Raw genomic sequence first — 21,501 nt, forward strand, 5'->3', positions numbered from 1 at the left:
AGAAGCAGCTGGTTCTTGATTCAGGGTTGAGTTTCTCGTAAGGTGTTGGCTGACAACTGTGGCGAGTTACGGTATATGTAAGCAATGCCAGTTGATGCATTCTGAAAAGAAAACCTATAACCAACACTACGGTACCTTAACATGCTCAGAGAAGAGCCTCAATTTTGGTTCTAGGTGAGGCCACCAGAAAAGGCAGAGAGACCTAGACCATGGTTCTCTGGCACTGGCACTAGGGGGTTCCTCCTTCAATCTTCTCAGCTAAGGCTCAGGGTTGAGAGTATGGGTAAGGTTTGTTGGAGGAAAAGCTCTGTTAGGGCCCTTCTCTTTTCTCAGGGCATTTGGTTGTGCTGCCAAACAGCACAGCTCATTAGCTTCCTGCTTGTCCAACTGATGCATCACTGTCTCCTTTTTCTTCTTTCTTCAGGTTATTTCCAGGATTTGTTGAACAAGTCAGAAAAGGCCCTTTATGATGCTTTTCCAAGCATGTACGGAGAATTGTACACTCAAAACATGAAGGTCTTCAAAGGACTTGTACAGCGAGCTACGCCGCTATTACCGGGGCTCCAACATTAACTTGGAAGAGGCCCTCAATGAGTTCTGGACACGCTTGCTGGAGCGGCTCTTCAAGCTGATGAATCCCCAGTACCATATCACAGATGAGTACCTGGACTGCATGGTGAAACATGCGGAGCAGCACAAACCCTTCGGGGAAGTTCCCAGGGACCTGAAGGTGAAGGCAACCCGAGCCTTCATCGCAGCACGCTCCTATGCACAGGGCTTTCTTGTGGGCAGCAATGTGGTCAAAAAAGTGTCTCAGGTATGTTGGGGTTCTTTCTTCTTCTCTATCCACACATTGGCAGGAGCCAGTCAACTACTACTGTTGGGGAGAGGGAGGCATTATTTCCCCTTATGTTTTCATTACAAAGCAAGCAGGTATTTTTCACTTCCATAAAACAAACTGCTTGAGGGTCACCCATCAGTGGAAGGGAGCAACAAGCCTGGACTTCTACAGGCACTGATAGCGCAGAAGAAGTGAGGTATAATTCACCACAAATCAGTCTTTACCTCGTTTTAACCTATGCAGCAGAGTGCCAAGGAGATGTCAGTCACCCAGGCTGTAAAGCCATTCTGTTGCTTGCCTCGATTCCTCCCACTTCCTCGACAGGTAAATGGCATGCCTTTAAATCACGCTGCCTTATTTTCCTCCTTGATGGTGATAAGACGTAGGGTGTGCAGAGCTGACTTGCCACGAGTGTGCTGGGAATACGTGCAGAGAGATGCGTTTCAGTGGTCGGTGATGGGATCGCTGTGTCTGTTTATGTAGCCATGTATATTTGTACAGCTTCTGTGTACAGAGAGGGTGAGTTTTTAAAGTTCATTGGGATCTTCAGGGATGAAAGGTGCTATATAAATGTAAATTAACATGACTGAATCCAGGGTTTCAGGAGGAAGGAAATTGTCTGTACTCTTTACTGCAGAAGCAGCCTTTCAGAGCCAGAAGAAGGTGATTGTCCTGCAACAAGATATTCAGGCTTTTCACACAGGTAGTGAGGAGAAAATCCATACTAAAAAAATGACTTGCATACTGCATGTGGAGATGGCAATCAGCGGGTGTGAGAATCAGGGTGTGATTAAACTGTGAATGTAAAAATATAGAATTGCAATTAATTTCCTCACAAGGTAATGCGTGGTAATGCATAGCAGAGGACGGTACTATTCGATGCAGCAAATCCAGACTTTGATCTCAGGAAGAAACATTAATGTGGTAACAGTGACAAATGCTTTAATTTATCAATGTGGGACTATAAAACTGTTCAGCTACCCAAAAGCCTTTGTACATCTCATTAACATGACACTCTCCTGACACTTAAGACAGATAAAAGAGGACAATGATGTAATTTCAGGGGGAACCAAAGTAAAATATTTTTCATAAATCCTCTGAATGGCAGAGATTTCCAGCTTGATGTGCGTGATTCTGGCTGTAGCCGAGTTTGGTGTGTAAAGCAGGCTGGCAGGGCAACTGCAGTCATGGTATCAGCAGAATGGAAGGACCTGAGATAACGACATTCAGCATATTTTTCCCCCATCTTCATGTAGGCTTCTGACCCACTGGATTTTGATTCTGGTCCACAGTTTCTGAGTTCTCCTCCTCTTGGCATCGCTTATCAAATGGAATGTGGGATACACGACCAGTCACAGATCCTCCTCTTCCCTCTGCCTTCCCCCAACCTGTTCCTCCCGCATGGAGGGTCTTCCAGGAGGGTCCCAACCATTCCTCTCTCTCACGAGAGCCCTCCTTGGGGTTGCAGTTAACCCGGCATGTTGCTGTTGTAGCACAATCTGCATGAACTGAGTCAGGAACCTCAGCGAAGCGTCCCTGACAGCTGATTTTGTAATGAAGGCCAAAACTGGTCTATTTCCCCTGTCTTCAGGAATGGGTTTAGTGCTTTAGGTAAGAGGGGGTGAGAATGCTGAGGTGGGAAATCCATTTTACAGATGCCCTCAAGCTGTGTCTAAAATAAAAGGCCTGGTTTACCTACTTTCCTTTACCTGATGTGCATTTACACTAGTGCCAAATGGACGTGAAGTGCCGAACTCGGTCTGCAACTGGTGCTTTTGTTTTAGTTGTTTTTTCATGTTGCTTTATACTTATGACATTAGGAGAAAGTGTATAAGACTTTTATTAAGATCAGAGACTGGGATTTGACTTTTTCTGTCAGCTGGTAGCAGCTGTCTTTAAAACAGTAACTCTTTGAGCTGAAATTTTGTACAGAGTAGCAATGAGTGTTTTGGCCAGGAAGTCTAAGAAAGCCTGTTTAAGTGGACTCTTAGAAATAAATTACCTAGCTTTGGGCTTCTGAAAAATTAGATTACTTCGGTTTTATTTATTTTCGAATCCCAGAAAAGCTACTGATTTCTATTAAAACCCTCCTGGTTTTGGCTTCTCAGACACTTCCAGTTCAGTGTTTGTCACCTGTATCCTGTCGCTGTTTCAGGTCCTTGTGCCGAGTCTGCATTACTGGGCATTCTAGAGAAAGACTGGTGCTGTTTGCCAGATTTTCTGGCTGTCTTAAAATGGGGAAGGGCCTGCCCTGACTGAGCTACAGGTGGGGACCTTGTGAGATTTCTTTAATTCCTGCTGCCATTCCGCTGTGCCCAGGGGGCCTTTCTTCCCCAGCTTCCAGCTGCCCGATCTCATAGGAAGCCATCGCTTCGGGCAGCCCTTGGCTGGTGTCTGGTGGGCGCGCAGGGCTGGGAACAGGAGCAGTGTGCCAGGAGCAGGCGTTCTGCATATCCTACTGGCAATAAATAGTCTGAGGGCAGCCAGGGAGAAAATGGCAAAACCATTTTTCATCTTTACTGCCATCCTAGCTTGTAAGGCAAAGTCACCCTGACAGGCTCTGACACCAAGATCCAAAGCTTTTAATGCTGCGGTTCCTGCCACCAACCTGGCCCCACGCTGACAGTGGCAGAAGCTCTGCCATCTGCACGGCGGCTGTGGGAGGTGGCCTGGGGCACACGCGTGGCTGGTGCGGCTCCTCGCAGCCCAGGTGGAGCGGCAGGCCCGGGGATGGATGTGCAGGTTGGTGCCCTGCCCCGGTACAGGGTTAGGGGCTACCGATGCGCCACGTGTGGGTGGGGGTGTTGGGGCAGCATCTCTGTGTTCCCATTCAGGTTGTATGTTTCTGTACCTATTCTTTCAGCACAAATTGCAGGTTTTCATTTAAGTTGCACAATGCCAAGTGCGTTTTTCATCGTCTGCCTGAAGTAGCAGCTACCAAAATGGCAGCAGCCACAAAGGCCTTAGTGAAGGGCACACAGAGAAGGGTCTCCCCCAGAGATGCTGGGACGCGACAGATGCACACCTCGTGCTGCATGCCACGGCAAGAGAAAAGAAATATCCCAGTTTTGTTTAGGATCCTTTTCTTTGGTTGCAAGATTGGCACCTGCCCAAAAATAGTGTTTGCTGCAACAATGAGCTTCATGCGAACAGGTGAAGGCCTTGCACTGGGAGACTTGCTGTCTGCCAGCTGCTGCTCGGAGATCCACGCTTGGTGTGAGCAATTGCCAGCTTCGGCAACAAGAGCGAGAATGTGCTTCTGTGAAGTATGTGGTGTAGGTGAATTGAAATATGGGGGGGGGAGCAAAACTATGATGGTAAAAATGGCAAGGGCTGAAAGATAACCCCTTATAAAACAAAAGGAAAAAATCCTTAGAGAGGTGCAGCATGATAAACAGGAATATCTTGGCTGGTTTTGTTATCTATTACTCACATTACGATACTGCTGAGGCATCTAAGTCTTAGGTCAGAACTATTGCACAAAGTGCTGTGGGGTCAGGTAGCAGAGGTCATCCTGTCCGCACCAGGGCACCCAGACAGGACAGTGAAATCATGCACAGGTCCTTGCTGGCCTCGGCATCTCAGCGCCATGCCCATGCTGCACCAATGGGCAGGGAGGAGAGCTGCCCCATGCACATCAAAAAATGTCCAGAGTCCTCAAATTCCCCTCGGAGGCCTGACAACCTGCAAATCTCAGATGAAAGCACAGAAAAAGTAAATAAATAATGTTCCATTTCCAAAGACAGGGAGAGGAGGTGTTTTAAAATGAATTTTGCTCATCAGTCAGGACTATCTTTCCTTTGCTGGATCTTAGTTGCTTCTTGCTCCTGAATTCTAAGTTTCCCCATCGTAGTGGGGATTGATGTAATGCAACACCAGCTACATAAGCAAGAAACACTTACTTAAATAATCAATTTGAATAGTTCTTTGCATTTCCTTTTCTCAGTAGGTGTTCTTAAGGCTGATTCTTATTTGAGTTTGAAATTAAATATGATTAATTTCTTTACTAATTATAGGCTTTTTCACTAAATCCTATATTTCATTTCACTGATGAAGGTCATCTATCACTACATTTTTATTGAAGCAATACGGTGTCTCACAATACATTTCAGCCTCATTTTTTAAACTTTTATGTTAGTATAAGGTAAATGGCAGCTTTCCTATTTACCATATGAGTAGTTTTTAAACACATGGTGGGTCAAGCTGCATTTGGATGGGAACTGAACTCCAATTAAAAAGGCCCAAAAATAGAATTTTTATAAATGGTTTAAATAGTTAATTGAATGTGCTGGACACATATGGAAAATAATGTTTATCTAAACATGCTTTACATTTCCAACAAGTCAATAATATAACAAAGACAGTATGGTCATTCCTGGTCCTCATGTCCTTTAACATTGTGGCCATTTCTCATACCCCACTTTTTTCCATAGCCTGGAAAGACATAGTTGAGTTCTGTCTGTCTGCTTCCAGTTGCTTTTTGGGTGAAGTAGTGTCGTGATTTAACCCCAGCTGGGAATTAAGTACCACAGAGCCAGTTGCTCCCTCCTCCCCCACCCAGTGGGATGGGGGAGAGAATCGGAAAAAAAAGTAAAACTCATGGGTTGAGATAAATACAGTTTAATAGGACAGAAAGGGAGAAAATAATGGTAATAATAATAAAATGACAATAATAATAATAAAAGAATTGGAATATACAAAACAAGTGATGCACAATGCAATTGCTCACCACTCACTGACTGATGCCCAGTTATTTCCCAAGCAGCAATCCACACTGCCACCCCCGGGCCAGGTCCCCCTAGTTTATATACTGGGCATGACATCCTATGGTCTGGAATACCCCTTTGGCCAGTTTGGGTCAGCTGTCCTGGCTGTGTCCCGTCCCAGCTTCTTGTGCCCCTCCAGCTTTCTCGCTGACTGCGCATGAGAAGCTGAAAAATCCTTGACTTAGTCTAAACATGGTTTAGCAACAACTGAAAACATCAGTGTGTTATCCACATTATTCTCATACTAAATCCAAAACATAACACTATACTAGCTACTAGGAAGAAAATTAACTCTATCCCAACTAAGAAAATCACTTTTCCAGCCAAGGTGTGGTAAACACTGGCATCAGTAAAAGGTCCTTTGGAGCACATTGAGAGCGGTAATGCACTTTGTACAGGCACTGGTACTCAGCAGTGCCATAGGCCCCCCGACTACCCTGCCGGAGAGCTGTCAGCGAGTAAGTGAGAGAGCAGCACATGCGTTACCTGCACTGCACCACATGGTGACAGCACTCACGGGGCTGAGACAGGCTAAGAACTGCAGAGGCAGGGGAAAATACCAAGTGAGAGCATCATTGGTCCATGGCAGAGGTGACAAAACTGGCGACTGAGAGGAAGAAGGGGGCCATAAGCAGCTGCAAGAGCCTAAAGGGTGGCTGATGGGGAGCCAATGTGCAGAGAAGCGAAGCATGAGGATTCTGACCCAGCGGTGTCCAGGAATCAGACAAGGACCTGAGAGCCACACCAGGAGACACGTAAGTTCTCCGCAGATAATACTTCATTGTAGCTTTGTATACGAGTATCTGGTGCTGAGTTGCTCTGACCTGAACTGGTCTGGTGCTCTGGTGAACCTGCTGATCACAGCCAGCTGCTTTGTGCTTGGTGACACAGTTTGTCCCTCACTGGGCTGATGGGAGGTATAGCTGCCCTTGTCTGGTGACCACAGCACCAAGCTGTGGATGGGAAGCCTCACACTGGAGAGATGCTATGAGCTGAGCTCCCTCCAGGCTTAGTTTTGACTGCTCATGGTTAATGCCAGTAGTGATTGCATTGACATTGACAATAGGAGTGTGTGGACAACACTTGAGGATGATGCAGTGAGGTGTTTTCTGTACAGTGGTGAAAGTATCACAACCCAGGAGCTGGATGACTTAGAAAACTAAAGTACTAACAAGGACCATGACATGAAAATGATGGTGGGTGGGTATCAATGAGCTCGATGTACTAATAGGTCAGTAACTACTTATAAGCATCCACCAAGAAGCAGCCACAAGAAAGGCAAAAGCACTCCCTGGAAACTCAGGAGAAGTATTTAAGCTAAGCTCTATACTGATTATACACTGGCAAGGAATTAATCACATAGGCTGGTTTGCAATGCACAGACAGACAATGCAGAAATATTCCTGAAGCTGCTCTAGACCACCTGGAAAGTGGGAAGGGGAGATGTGTTTGCCCAAGACAGCAATTCAAGCTACTAACAGCAGGACCTTTGAGCTTGTTGATCAACTTGTTTGACCTCTTCTTGTAAATGGGTTGCAATGGACAGCCAAAGAGGAGCCCCTGGCCACCAGGCACATGCAACCACAGAGCAGTCACAAAGTCAGCAGGTCACATTTTCTCAGAAGTACTGGCTGATGAGAACTATGGAAGATGAGAGAATTACCATGATTCAGAGTGAAACCCATTATAATAATCACAAAACTGTCTGCAAACCACAGCCCTCACCTCTCCAACAGCTCTGTGAATGGGACTGGGGACCTGCCAGGGCTGCTCTGTCCTGCGGCTCAGTGGCGTGACAGCAGGTGGAAGTCCCTGCTCCAGCCCCAGCAGGAGTGGCAGTCTAGAAGGCAGAGAGAAGACCTCAGGATCCTCCAGGGCAACGGGTCCCCTCCAAGCAATATGCACAGCCTCTTGGGTGAGGAAGGTCAATGGGCATTGCCCAGGGAGACATCAGGCACTGGAAAGTAAATCAAAGGAAAAACCCAAAGCCATTCCATTGCTGGAGGAACTGCTGCAGGGCCACATGGCAGATGAGTATTTCACCTCGCTGCAGGGCTATTGCAGGCTCCTTAGTCAACAGGGGGTGGTACGAGCCACACCAGTGGTGACAGAGGAAGCTCAACCCCGGGCAAATGCATTGAGGAGAGGCGGGGGTGCTTCCTCCACCAGCGTTGCTGCCATCACAGCCACTAGCAAATGGTCCTTGCAGGAGACCTCACTGGTTGAATGCCAGGGGCACTGCTAGGAGGGCTCATTGTGCCTGCACATTGCACCGCAGCCAGAATGTTCACTCTCTCCAAGGATAGCGAGCGAGCAGGTAATTCCTCTTGGCTATTTGCTGACCTGGTTGCTTGAGCTCTGCAAGGCACTGCCTTTCCCCAGCCATAGTGGAACACCAAAATGGTGGTGCAGAAACTGAGAGAGGGCTGGAACCTGTGTATTTTCAAAGACTCATTTTGAAACTGGTCACATTAGACACGTTTTAGATGCTTAAGGATTGTCTCAGCCTTTGCTAGACCTCTCTGTTGCCTGTTATGATCTACCCTTATATCTTCTGGGCTCAGAACTCATTACCTGTGTCCAAAGCACAGACCTGCTGCCGGTATCGGCTATAGCATATTCCCTCACCTCCAAAGAGGTGCCCTGGCATGATTCCTCAGCAGCATGATTTTCAAAGCTAGCCAAGAGCTGCAGATACATACAGATGCTGCAGCACTGCGCTATGGTTTGCTCGCTCGGGATGCTTTTAAGCCCCAGGCACCTGCTGCCATGGAGCCATGATCCCCTTGCAGGGAAAATCCAAAGACATCTCAGACTTCCCAGGTCTTTTCTGTCCATGAACAGTTGCACCTGGAATACACTCCTGTATTAACTCCTCCAAAGCAGGAGGGAAAACAGCAATATTGCCCTTAGACCGAAGGTGATAAAACCACCCACTAGACCAGATACAGCTCATGTCTCTATTTCATGTGGCTGCTGACCATATTTCTTGCCATGGCATTGGGGTTTTTGTCTTGGAATTGTGGCAGATCGCTCTAACACTTCTGAGACAAAGATCAACTTTCACAATCCTTGAAAGACAGCATGCAGACCCCAGTACTCTGATTCTTGCTGCATACCACTAAATGCTACCACTGAGTACAGGATTCAATGGCAGCTAAAAATAATGAGAGATGTAATAATAATTGCCCTTACCACTAATGAGAAGTGATGCAGAGACAACTCAGGACTTAGAGAGAGGACAGCTGTCCTTTTGCTGCACATCTGGAGCATTTTGAGCTGTGGGGATGCTGGCTGGCTTCTTCTCAGCAGCACTATAAGGGAAGGGATGAGAGCTGGGTTTAGGTTTCCATTATCAGATAGTTTTAATAGCTCACATAACTCCTAGCTGCAGGATACCTCTGCTGCCTGCACTGAGTCTGGCCCAAAAAAGAGGCCGAAGCATTTTCCCCTGCTGCCCTCCATGAGCAGTCTTCCCCGCATGGGACCCAGTGAGAACCTGCGCTTTTCTCTCTTCCACAACTGATCAGGCTCATGCCCCACTCCCTCCCCTTCCCACCAGGTACCCTACAGCCAGCTCTGCTCTGCAGAGTCATCTACACAGTCTGGTTTTCACTGTTGGTAAAGCCCTGAACTATCTAAATTAATCACCGATTCAGTCAAGACTCTAGCTTCTAAAAGGTTTGATCTGCTTTTGCAGGACCTGTGCTCTTAATATCCCCAAAATGAACCTCAGCAGCTGCAGTATCACAGCCTATGAAAGCTTTCCACTTGTCCAGCTGTGTGTTTACATCCCGGTTTTGCTTTTGGGCATTTTGCTGAATGTGTTGGCGCTGTGGGTGTTCTGCTGCAAACTTGGCAAATGGACAGAAACCAGGGTATACATGGTCAGCTTGGCTGTGGCTGACTGCTTGCTGCTCTTTACTTTGCCTTTTAAAACTTTATCCCAGTTCCATCAGCTGAAGGTAGGTAGATGGTGCCTGGCTCTGGAAGGTGGCTATTTCATAAACCGCTTAATGAGCATCGGTATCATCACTGTTGTAGCAGCTGATAGGTACCTTGCAATCAAGTACCCTTTGAAAGCCAAGGTGCTGCGGTCACTGCAGAAGGCAGCTTTTGCCTCTGGATTTCTTTGGATAGTCATTATCTGTGTGATGTCCCTCATTAAAAAGTTAGAGGATCAAGGACAAGATGAACTTTGCTTTGAAAAATCATCCATTAAGCCCTCAGTGATCACACTGTGTGCTATTATTGTAGGGTTTTTCATACCATTGATCATGTTGAGTTATTGCTCCATACAAGTCATTGCAGAACTCACGAGAAAGAAGAATGAAAACTGTCACAAGGAAAAGTTAATCAGGAAGGCAGTCTACATCATGTCTGCAAACATGACTGTGTTCATCATATGCTTTTTACCTCTTCACGTCGGGCATCTCCTTCGCTTTATAATGGACTCCATCAGCTCCAACTGCTCTGCAATACAGAGGGTTAATTATTTTGTTCACCTCACCTCAGTCCTCGCAAACACAAACTGCTGCCTGGATGCTATTTGTTACTACTTTGTCAACAAGGAATTTAAGGAAGCATCTCCCAAGCTAGCAAAGTCCAAATCTGAAGCCAGTGAAGAAGCTGAAATTCAGCTCCCACACATAACACTTTAGTGCAAAACACATGCAGCACACATTTTATGCTTGCTACATTCAAGTTCAACTGGGACTTCATAGCAGGATTGTGCAGTTTCTTTTTCTGTGAGTTGGATGGAGGACTTTCTGCTAATGGGAAGGATTCAGACGTGAATATTAGCCCCAATTCAGACAACCACAGCAGTCCAGATCCTGATGTAATGACCTAGGTTGCCACTGATAATTCTCTGCTGTATGCAAATTTGAGTAAAATGATAGCTTTCCCCTGCAAAAACTGTCTTTCATTTTCCCAGAAAACAAGTACAGCCAGTGGTAAAGGGTTTGGAGGGTTTTTTTGTCCCTTGCCCCCACCTTGGATCAGTTTTTATGCAGCTGTAGCTGTGACAAAGAAACGGAGGTTATTCCAAACGTCAAAAAAGAAAAAAGTCGAAGTGAAACCACTGCAGAAAAAGAAAGGAGGATGTTTTTGTAAGTCACAAACATCTTGTTTTCAGTTGGTAATGCACAATCACAGTAGCAGAGGCAGATTTAGCTTGCTTTAGACAACTTTACAGCACTATTCGTACTACACAACAGCTGCAAAATGGTTATCAGTTGCAATACAAGGTCAGAGGAAATTGCAATTACTTATACTGGGTAAAAAATTTACATCAAAAGTGTTTGAGTCAAATGGCATTAAAACTATTATCCAAAGAGTTGGGGTGGGGCAGTGGGAATAAGAGGTCTGTATTAAGGGTCTATTCAACCTTATAATGTAAAGGACTGTCTAAAGTGGCAGCAAGCTGTTCCAAAGAAACTAACATAAATAAAGTCACATTACTGGCACAGAGCTCAGTCTCTTAATGAGTTAAATGGAAAAGGTGGGAGATCGGGCAGTACAGGACCTGCTCTGCTGTCTGTCCCCAAGAGGGACAGCTCATCTCCCTGCTGAGTAATTGAGGGGCAGGGGGTGTGATCCGCAACAGAGACTGGGATTTTCAAAGGCAGAGTGGTGCATGCCACCCTGTGATGCACTTACCCATAAACAGCTAAGTAGGTAAAACCACTAACTAGCCCCAGGCCACATGCCCTTGGATGGGATGTACCAGGCATACGCCTCCACTCACACTTCCCAACCCCAGGCTGAGCTTCCATCTGCTTGCACATGCTGGGCCAAACCCTGCTGCCACCTAAGCAGCCTTACAGCCCCCATGTCCAGCTCAGCCTTTGCATCTCCTCCTACTTAAGGAAAATGCCAAAAGGAAGAAACCCCTCAAGAAGAGACCCTGCTGCAGACAACTGTTGAGCAGAGCTCTCCATCCACCAGGGCATTGGCTGCGCTGCTGCCCAGCAAAGCCCATGCCACCTGCACAGGACAGTAGCAAAGCCCTGACAGCTTCCCGAGGGGATATAGGCTTCTCACGCTTGCCAGAGATTCAGGTAGAAATGGGGATATCTGCTCTGTCATCAGCAAAATCTGAAAGCAGGATCTCACCTTCCCTCACTGCACAATGGGGAGGGGATTAGGAGAGGCTCTGGCTGCAGAAAAGACCTTTTAAGAAGGTTGATGTCTCCTCTTTTCTACCTCTACATTTTCTTAGAAAAGATCAAAGCAGCAACTAATAGCGCTGTGCATGCAAAGATGGGTATCTCATCCTGGCTCAGCCCAAGGTGCAGCATGGCCCTGGCACCAATTTCACACTTCCTAGCCTGGCTCAGCAGGGCTCACGCTTTGCCTTCCCCAGCCCTGGGTGCTGCACTGCTGTAGTAACATAAGCACCTTTGTGACTTTAATTTGATGGACTGTTCCCCAATAATGCTAAACATACCTTTAAGATTTTTCTCCCTGGTATGGGATTTGTGTGCTGAGACCGCAGTGATTTGAGAGATGACCTGATGCCAGTGTGTTTTTTCTACACCCCCAGTCTCACCAACGTGGGTGCAAGCTCTTTAGATGTGAAAGGGCTGCACAAACCAAACTGCTATTTTAGATGTGCAGGGAAAAAAATATTTGTCCTCCAGTAACCACTAATTAAATGGGCGGAGGAGATACAAAGCAGCCTACAAACAAAGCATTTCTGAGCAGATTCTGCTAAGCCGCCTCGCTCTGAGTAATGCCCCTTGCTCTACCAGCCATTTGCCCAGGAATACATACCATGAACCCTTGGCCAAAGATAGCGAAACTTCATCACCACAGAAATCTCACACCAAAGCCCCTGTACAGCAGTGAGTCTTCTGGTGCTTACTGAGATTTGGAGGGGGAGGAAGCCTCAAAAGGGCCATGAAGGAGACAGTCAGGTTGAGCCAGTGCAGGATGGTGCTGGGCAGGGAGTGCAGGGATGGTCCTCACTGCCACAGCAGCCGCAGCAGCAGCTGTGAGCAGGACCACTGCCGCTCCTAATGACTGCCCAGGAGAGGCTGGTTAATGAGGGCAAAGAGGCAGGAGAGCATGTTTCACACTCAGAAAAGAGGTGTGATAAACTATCCCTTTGACATAGAACAAAAACCTGTTCTTCACCATTTGAGCAGGGTCTCCAAGTACAGCATAGTCATGGATTTGGCCCTGCTGTGGCTGAACTATGTGGCACAAGGACCAAGAAACTCCCTCAGGCTCCCCAGCTAGAAAACTGGATTATGGTACTGTGTTTACTCACTTTTTATTTTGCTTTTTCCACCTGGAGCTCTTGGGATGATTTAGTAGAAGGAGTGTCCTCTAAATTCATAACCCATCTGGCCAAGCTCTCCTACACCATATAGAGAAATGCTAAGGGATGAATTAAGCAGTGAAGAGGCAGCAGCAGCCTACAGCAGTAGACATTTCTGGTGAGCTCAGCAACCTGCAGGAGACAAGGGGGATCTGAGCACTTGCCAACAAGATACTGATTCTTTCACCATTGCCTGGAAGGCAGACAGCCCCCACCCCACGCACAGACAGATCGTAACTATCCAGGTGGAGCAGACCTTGCCTGGCTTGCTTTGATCTTCCTGCAAAAACCTTTATATCTCATCACATCCACCCAGCTTTCAAATATGTGCAACTTAACCTTCTTAGCGTAGGACACACTCTGTCTTTCAGACTTCCCAGATTTCTCTGGAGCCAAGCCTGGACAACATCAACCTCATGTTTCCCAAGTGATGAGAGTACAGGTGTGAGAAGGGCTGGAACCTACACCTTGTAGGCTGGCCAAGGCAGGTATCTCCCACCATGCATGACCGCACCCTGCTGCCCTCCCAGCAGCTGCAGGACACAGGTAGACACAAACATCTTGCACTGGCTTCTCCTACATTATATCAATTCTAATTCTATGAACTGATGACAGAGCTGGATACAGCCAGTCTAAACCCCTTCACAAGCACCAAACGGACTTGTTACAAAAACAGATCACTTGAAAGCACGAGTGGAGCTGCTGCAGCACACTGGAGGTGGCTGCACAGGCGGGACACACACACAGCATGTAGGAACACATCCAAAACTCCCTCTAACTTTCATGTTGTTGCTCCCAGAGGTCTGGTAATGTCTCACACCCGTTTTATTGCTTGGGGCTTTCAATTTCTGTTGCTGTCACATTTTAAATGAACCCTGCTGCCAAGTACTGAACCAAGGCAGCTGACCAAAAAATGAGAGTTCAGCTGAGTGTCAAGTGGGGGGGGGGGGGGGGGGAAGTGTGAAATCTGTCACCAAAAAACTGTGACATACTTCAAAGATACTTTCATCGAAGACAGAAAAAGAGGGAACTTCTGGGGGAGTGAAAATCAGGGTGGCTTATTATCATTATCTTGAGATAGAAGCATTCTTATGTCTCTCAATTTCTGAATGAAGGCTCAGAAGCATCACCAACTCACTCCAATGGGATGAGCTGTCTCGAGTGGGCACTGCACGCACCAGCCGGGGACAGCGTTTGACACCATGCACTCCTCATCCTCAAAGGTGCTAAAAGGCTGCAGCATCTGCAACACTGTCCATCAGAAACCCCAGCAGCAGTCTGCCAGCAGCTTCCCAACTTCAAAACTCCCACTTCACTTCTGTCTGCTGACTTTTGTCTACCAAGATGAACACTTCATACTTCTGCCTTTCTGGCCCTTGGCTTTCAAGCCAGGCTCCCTTGTTTGGTTTGGTAAAAATTTGGCACCGATATTTCAAGCCTGACTTTTATCAGCCTCAAAATTGCCAGAGCAAGTCTCTTGCCCTTCGTGGGTGCCACAGCCCACAGTCACTTGTTTAACCCTTGCCCTACGTCGCTGCATAAAAATGGGCTCCAGAAACATCACGTTTCCACCAAAAGTAACATTACATCAACCAGGGACCAAAGGACCAGCTTTCCTCAGTGCCCCAACAGAGAGACTCCTCATCATGTCTCCACCACAGAGCTGTCACATTTCAGAAGGGCAGGACACCATCATGCACATCTCATGTGGGTCACGCAGCTCCTCCATATTGCCACAGCTATTTCGTGACCTGCTTAAGTTAACACATTTACAATTCTGCTTTTCACAAATGTTATTCAATAATTTCTTCCGAGAAGAGCCCCAGGAAGCGGAAAGAAAGCGACTGCATAATCTAATCTGGTTTCGCAGCAGAGAGGCGGCAATGGACAATTGCTCACCAGCCACCGCAGACAGGGCAGGCAGGAAGAGATTCTTGTTTAAGCTATAATTTAATGTTAGATTAGATCTTTTACTGCTGCTCACTTCCTTTCCTTGCTATTATTCTGGTGAATGGAAGAATGGCTGATGTTAAATACCTTTCTACTCTCCCAATGGCAACTATAAGTAATCATGAAGAATTAAGACCTTTATTTTATCACTTCAAAGTTGCTATCTTTCATGTTCTGGGCACCGACCATATCAGACTTGAGTGGCATTTAACATGTCCTTAGGGGCTGGCTCCCAGTCCCCGCTGCCTGTCAGCCCCCAGTAACCTGCAGTGCCACTCTGTGCCCAGAGGCCAGGGCCGGAGAGCAAGCTCTGTGCCTGGGAGGAGTGCACCTGCCAGCTGTGGCCCTTTGCCATCACTGTGATCTTTGCTCTCTGCCACTGCAGTTACACGTTTGCATCTCAAGTGACACGGCTATATTCACAGTGTTTTAGCAATTTTAGAGAGGGGGTGGGTTTTGGCTTCTGTTTTGTTTTTAAAGGAACCGAACTTTGAAAAATTTCAAATGTGCAATAAACTGTGCAATGATAAAAGATATATCTGACTTTAATATCATACCTGGAATTTTTCTGTTTTACCAACTGGCTGGACCCAAATGGTGGATTTTGTCCCTTTGGGAAGAGCAGATGATATTTTCAGTAGGCAGAAAGCAGCATGGGGGATCTCACCTCCTGCCTTCTGGAGGGATGGTGGTCTCCAGTGGTGCCAGCTTTGGGAGAAGACAGGAGAGCTCAAATACAATAGCAGTGCTCCAGGTATGAACTTTTGGGTTTTTTTTGTTTTGAGGGTTGTTTTTTTTTTTAAGATTCTTCTCTTCTCACCTCTCACATCAGGGACCTCAGAGCTATTTTAGTCCCATCAGGAAGGTCTCAGTAGAGGCAGATGCTTGACCAACTTCCCCACTAGGTAAAGCAAAATCGAGGAAAAGGAGGCCCTGCCAAAAAGTTCCCATGGAGGCAATGCACTCCCCTACATCCAGGTGCCCACATCCTGCTGCGCTACCCAGGGCAGGGCCAGCCCAGCACCTGCCTCCCTGACACCCACTGCCTTCCCCCAGCAAAATGGAAGTGGATCCCACCGCCTGCCTGCCTGGGACTGGGATCCTAACCAGGCAACATCCCCCACTGGTTTTCAAATAAATAAAGTTTAATAAAAAGAGAAAAGCCTCCCATGGAGATGAGAGCACAGCAGAAAAAGCACTCTGTTTCAAAAAGGGGGTTCCCAGATTTTGCATTTAAAGGCACACCCTAGGTTCAGACTGTGCTGCTGGTGACAATTTATCCACATGATCATTGTGAGGCAGATTTAAGGTAACAATACTGAAACCAGTTAAAAATTCCAGCACATTTCTGGTTTCTGACTAATTCACATTGGCTGTATTTTTTGCTACTGAACCCTAAGCTAATTTATTTCCACAGGTGTATTTCAACACTTTCCTCTTCCTCATAAACACACAAACCCCTCACATCTTACTCTAGTTTCCCTTGCAACATTTCCCTATTTAACTTTAAAAAGTTTGGGGTTTTTTTTTGTAAAAGTAACCAAAGGAGGAATTGGTCTTCTGCTTTCAGATAGGACTGTGTAAGCCAGATGCTAAAGAGCTTGCATCACTTTTGTGCTTGTCCAAGTTTCTTCAGTTTCCAGCTGCACAAAGGCACAGCACATCAGTCAGCATATACAGAAGGCAGAAATCACAAGAGCTTCTTTTGTGCACTTAAAACCCCCACCGTAGTGCTGGCGAATGCCCCAATGATGCAAAGGTTTCAGCTGGTGTCAGAGTAGTAATGGAGACATGCAGCTTCCTGGTGCAGCACACACAACTGCAACAAAACATCTCTTCTTTGCTCCATCACTTTCAGCGCTGATGGTGCCAGTTTCAAGCCATGTCCCCAGCAGAGGGGGCCTGTCCTCTCCCCCTGCGTGGTTTGTATCTGGATCTTCACTGGAGACATCCCACAAACCTCTCCTCCACGGAGGAATGTGCAGGGGAGGTCTAGGAGTCTTTCAGGCCCATCTGTGATGCAAGAAATGCTCTCCCTTGGCTCCAGGAATTGTGCATATACCTTCCCTTCCTCCTCCAGACTCTCTGACATGGGAATCCCCCACCCCAGCACTACTCCCCATGCCCAGCCTGCCCCAGGAGCCTGCTGCAACTGGAACTGCCTTCACACCTAATATTGCTGTGATGGAGGAAAGAAAACATGAAAATCTAGCTTTAGAAATTGCTGTATTGTCAATTACCCTTTCCAGAGAGTGAACTGTGCTGCACAGCTCTGCTTTCTTTTTACCTTTCAGAGGCTTTCCCTCCTCAGATGGCTCCATCCTCAGCAAAACCCAGTGCTTGGCAGGATCACCCAGTCTCTGTCCAATGTCACTGCAATATGCCACAAGCTGGACTGGCCTGCCTGCAAACAGCCACACAGAATGCAGCTGCTTAGCAAAACCACCCACCCTCCCCTGCCATCAGCTGCAGAAACAATGGGTTTCCCCTCTCCTGGGAAAGGCTGGACATGATGAGGGTGAGGTGATGAAAGAGGACAGGCTACTGTGGCTGGAAGAGGCAGGGAAGGTCCCATGCCTCCAGGGCAAGCTTTTTCCAGAAGCCCTGTGATAACCCCAACCCAGCCTGACAGTACCCAGCACAGCTCTCAGTGAGGAAGCACATGCACCACAAGAATTTCCGTAAATGCAAGGAAAAGAGGGAAAGAAAGAAAAAAAAATAGAAAAACAAATAAAACCCAAAACAACACACAAAACCCCAAAACCTCAACAACAAGCAAATTAACCAGTCTACCAGCCATAGAAAAGGTGACTCATGTGACAAATTCTTGCCTGCACAGAGTTGTGGCTACCTAACAGGGAGGAAAGAGGTGTGCCTTAGAAAACACACCACTATTTCCATCAGCCATTTGGACTCATCCTTTCCAGGTCTTAGGGGGTTTTTTCCCCTTTTTTTATTGTCATCTTCTTGTGTAAATGACCCCAGAAGCAGCTCACCAGCAGTCATAGGGACACATTCTCATGGCCAGAGCTGGTTCCTGCCACTCTGAGTTATCTTGACCAGTGCTCAGCATCCAGGCCCAGTATGGGCCAGTCATCCTTGCCCAGGGCATTTTTTGTTGTGTTATCAGCTGCAGCAAAAATGATCCAATAGAAAGCCTAAAAAAAACCCTAAAACCAAGCAAACAAACAAAAATGCACACACACACACACAAAAAAAAAAAAACCCTTTCTGCAAGAAGTACCCAACTCTTATCTGTCTCTTTGACATTGTCTTTTCCTTTCCCTTTTTAAGAAAAAACATTCCTAATCTAAAGCCAAGATGCAATGGTCAGAATAAGTTTATTACAAAAAGGACCACCAAAGTCATATATCTTTCCATAAGGCCTGGCTGCCCTGTGTACCTACCACCCCAACTGTCAAACACCTATTGGAGGTGTGAGCATGCTTACAGCCTGAATCATCACAATGAATTTATGCCAGGGCAGAAGTTGAAACCACAGCATGAAGACATTTTTTTAACTGTGAACTTGCAAAATGCTAATCTGTGCAGCCATATTCCTTTCTGCAGCACCTTTTGCTGCCCAGCCACCAGGTGCTCCAACGATGCTATAGATTGTGGCACTGCTGTGAGGCAGGGGTGTAATGAAGAATAAGCAGCAGGCTTGGCAAACAGCAATATTCTGGGAAAAATGCATAAAAGTTAAAAACACATACTTTCTCTTATCAGCAAGATGAATTCATGGATAAAAGCAGCAGGTGCCAGAGCTTTTCCTCAGGCCTGTATTTACCCTCTTGTTGTTAAACATGTTTATAAGCTGTGCTGACACAGGTAGGGAGCCTTGGTTTCATGAAAACCCAGTGCTTTTCTCTAAAAGCATCATTTACTGCTAATTCTGACGCAACCTCACCCACCTTTCCAGTGACAGCAAAGGCCGGTCTAACCCCTCCCAACAGGTGCCAACACAGGGCCAGTGTGGTTTTGCAAGACCATTAATCACCCTTGGCTCAAGCAGGCACTGGGAAAGCTGGGACTGGGCAATCAGACTGGCTTGGTGCTCGGTGAAGTCCCTTCACTGCTACAGCTTAACAAAACAGCCCATGACTGAAGGGAAGAAAGGCAGCCAAGAGAAGAAGGTGAGTGGCTAATAGACCCCAACCAGCAATCCTCTCCCCTAAAGGAAGCAATGATTATTCAAGGTCTGCTCCTCCAATCCATCTGTGCAGGAGTGACAAGCCCCACAGGAGAAAGTCCCTAGCCCCAGGGGCCAGATTCCACTCTCTGCACCAGCATCCCTCACTGACCCATTTTATTACCAAGCTTCATAGACAACTTGGCACCAACCTGCAAAATGCAGGAGGAAACATCTTTCACCTTGCTCATCTGACCTTTTGCTTCTCCACCTTGTGCCAGAGTAGGCTGTCTCTGATCAACAAAGCATATGCCATTAAATGATTTCTAGCCTATCTGACTCAATAAATGACCCGTACAAGAGCAACAAACCCTAGATGTCAGTAACTTAGGGAAGGTCACAAAAAAAGGAATGAAGAAGAAAATAACTGAAGATACATTTTAAGACAACAGCTAAAGAAAAAGGCTCCATGAGTCATCCTCTATCATTTCTAAAACCCTGATTTGAGAAGAAACATTGTGAAGACAACCTGCGGCCTCCAGTTGAAAATTAAATAACATATCAGTCAGCGCAGAGAGAAAATACTCCCTTTTTCTGCTTTCTTCCCTGTGCTGATGACACAAAGTAGCAGTGTGACATAAAGGACATAAGGGGAACAGAAAGCAAGTAAGCATCTAGGAGAGACACAGTGACGGAGAAGTGGCAGTGGCTGCGGCATGCAGGAGGGGAAAGCAAAAACTTCTTCATAAATTTAGTTCCTGATGCATTAGGCTTGTAAAACTAGAGGAATTAGGAATTCTCCATGACTAATATTTCTGAGCAGAAAGCATGGGTTATTTACTATATATCTTCCTTTTTTTGTATAAACTGCTTTATTTTCTTGAACTCCTGATTCTAAAATGTTCCACATGAATGAGAAGGTTTAGCAAATATTCTCCAGATGGGACTTCCAGACTTAAAGTAGGGGTTTGAGGGGTTTGGGGGGCTTGTTTGGTTTTTTTTTTCAATACAGTGATTAATCTCTGTGCTAAGCTGCCTTTTCAGGCATCTGAAGGAGTTATGTTCTCACACTTCTCTGGGTCTTCTGCAAACAACTGTCCTCAGTCATTGGTAGCCAGAGCTTCTTCCTTTGGCTCAGATTTAGCTCTGCTGCACAGTATTAGCGATTTCTGTGAGCTTCTGGGCTCCCCTATGAGTACGGAGCTCTTGTTTGTAGGCAGCCAGAGAAAAAGTGCAAGTGCCCGAACTCGGCGCCTCTTCCACACATCATGAGGAAGAAAATCTCACATGGAAATCAGCCTCTCGCAGTACAGGTCACCTCCCCACAAGCTTTTTTCCAGTTGTAGTCAGGGTGATACGAAGCAGAAACCCAGCACACCCCATGCTGTCCCAGTCCTTGCTGCAGCTGCAGTGCTGTCTGTCTACAGTATCTGAGCCCAGGGAAGGTTGGATTTGCAGGGCCCTGGCACTACACAGCAAAGCTGGAAGACCAACCTTGCTGTGGCAGGCTGGAAGTCCACCAGATACTTTCTCAGGTTACTGCAGCCTGTAGTTTAGAAACCTCCTAAACCAGAGATTGCTTCTTTATGTAAAGTGGCCCATCGGGGCTTTTCTGTCCTCCATGAGCACACAGAATCACTTTTTATACCTGTAAAATTATTTTTAAAAATTAAAAATCTAAGCACACCATCAACATCTCTTTTGCAGCATAGTCAGCATGTCCCTGTACCTGCCAGCCCTTGGTGCAGCTTCACACCAGGCAGAGCAAGAGGAGCCACCTGCAGCCAGCGAGCAGCAGGTAAATCCTGAGCTGGATACTGCTCTGAATGGAAAACCTCTGCACCCATCTAGAGCTGCCAAAACTAAACACTACTCTGAAACTTCAAAAGGCCCAAGCTAACAGTAGTACTACAGGGCTGCACAGAAAGCGTCAAACCACTAGAGAGAAACGTGACCTCTGTCTGCAACAAACTCTCCAGCACACCTAGGAGAGGAAGGGCAGAAGCTGGGTGGCCTTAGAAAGCAGGAAAAGGTGTTTTGGGCCAGACTTCTGCTGGGCTGCCCAAGGGAGAGTCCCTAGGAGCTTAGACCTTTGCTCAGATGTCTACAAAGACATTTAAAAACACTCATGCAGCAGTATGTCTAACACATCTGGAAGAGAAAAATAACTTGAAAACTTATTTGCTAAATGCTTTTCCTCATCCTCCTTTAGCCAGTTTCTTCATTCCCACAGTTGTTTATGCAGGTAGCCTGGGAGACCTCAGCTCACCTCAAAGCCAAACAAATGGGATTTGGAGGAAGAGGGAAACCCAATTTGGGGTTAAATGAAAAGGAGAGGGGAAAGAAATATGGGTGTGAGGCAAACTATCCATTAGTATCAGTTTTGATACTTTTGAAATGCATTCAGCTCCTCTGAAATGCCTTTATACTCGTGCTCTTACTGTGCTCACTTCCATGGGGGACAGAATGGGAAGCAGGGACTAAC

The 21,501-nt window shown here is 46.6% G+C and overlaps 2 protein-coding genes across 2 annotated transcripts in view; both read left to right on the top strand.

Annotated features, from left to right (window-relative positions):
* Window positions 1–573, top strand: part of LOC126039390 (glypican-1-like) — a 200,351-nt gene extending 199,778 nt beyond the window's left edge. The window contains exon 3 of the mRNA XM_049802470.1: window positions 425–573. Within this exon, the coding sequence (XP_049658427.1) occupies window positions 425–573 (149 nt within the window). The remainder of the gene's footprint in view (window positions 1–424) is intronic.
* An 8,759-nt stretch (window positions 574–9,332) lies between these two features.
* On the top strand, window positions 9,333–10,657 carry LOC126039276 (G-protein coupled receptor 35-like). The gene has a single exon (XM_049802206.1). It carries the CDS (start codon window positions 9,333–9,335, stop codon window positions 10,266–10,268), a length of 936 nt encoding a protein of 311 aa, XP_049658163.1. The 3' UTR covers window positions 10,269–10,657.
* Window positions 10,658–21,501: the final 10,844 nt, after the last annotated feature.

Source organism: Accipiter gentilis, chromosome 6 (assembly GCF_929443795.1).
Source record: "Accipiter gentilis chromosome 6, bAccGen1.1, whole genome shotgun sequence".
Taxonomy (NCBI): domain Eukaryota; kingdom Metazoa; phylum Chordata; class Aves; order Accipitriformes; family Accipitridae; genus Astur; species Astur gentilis.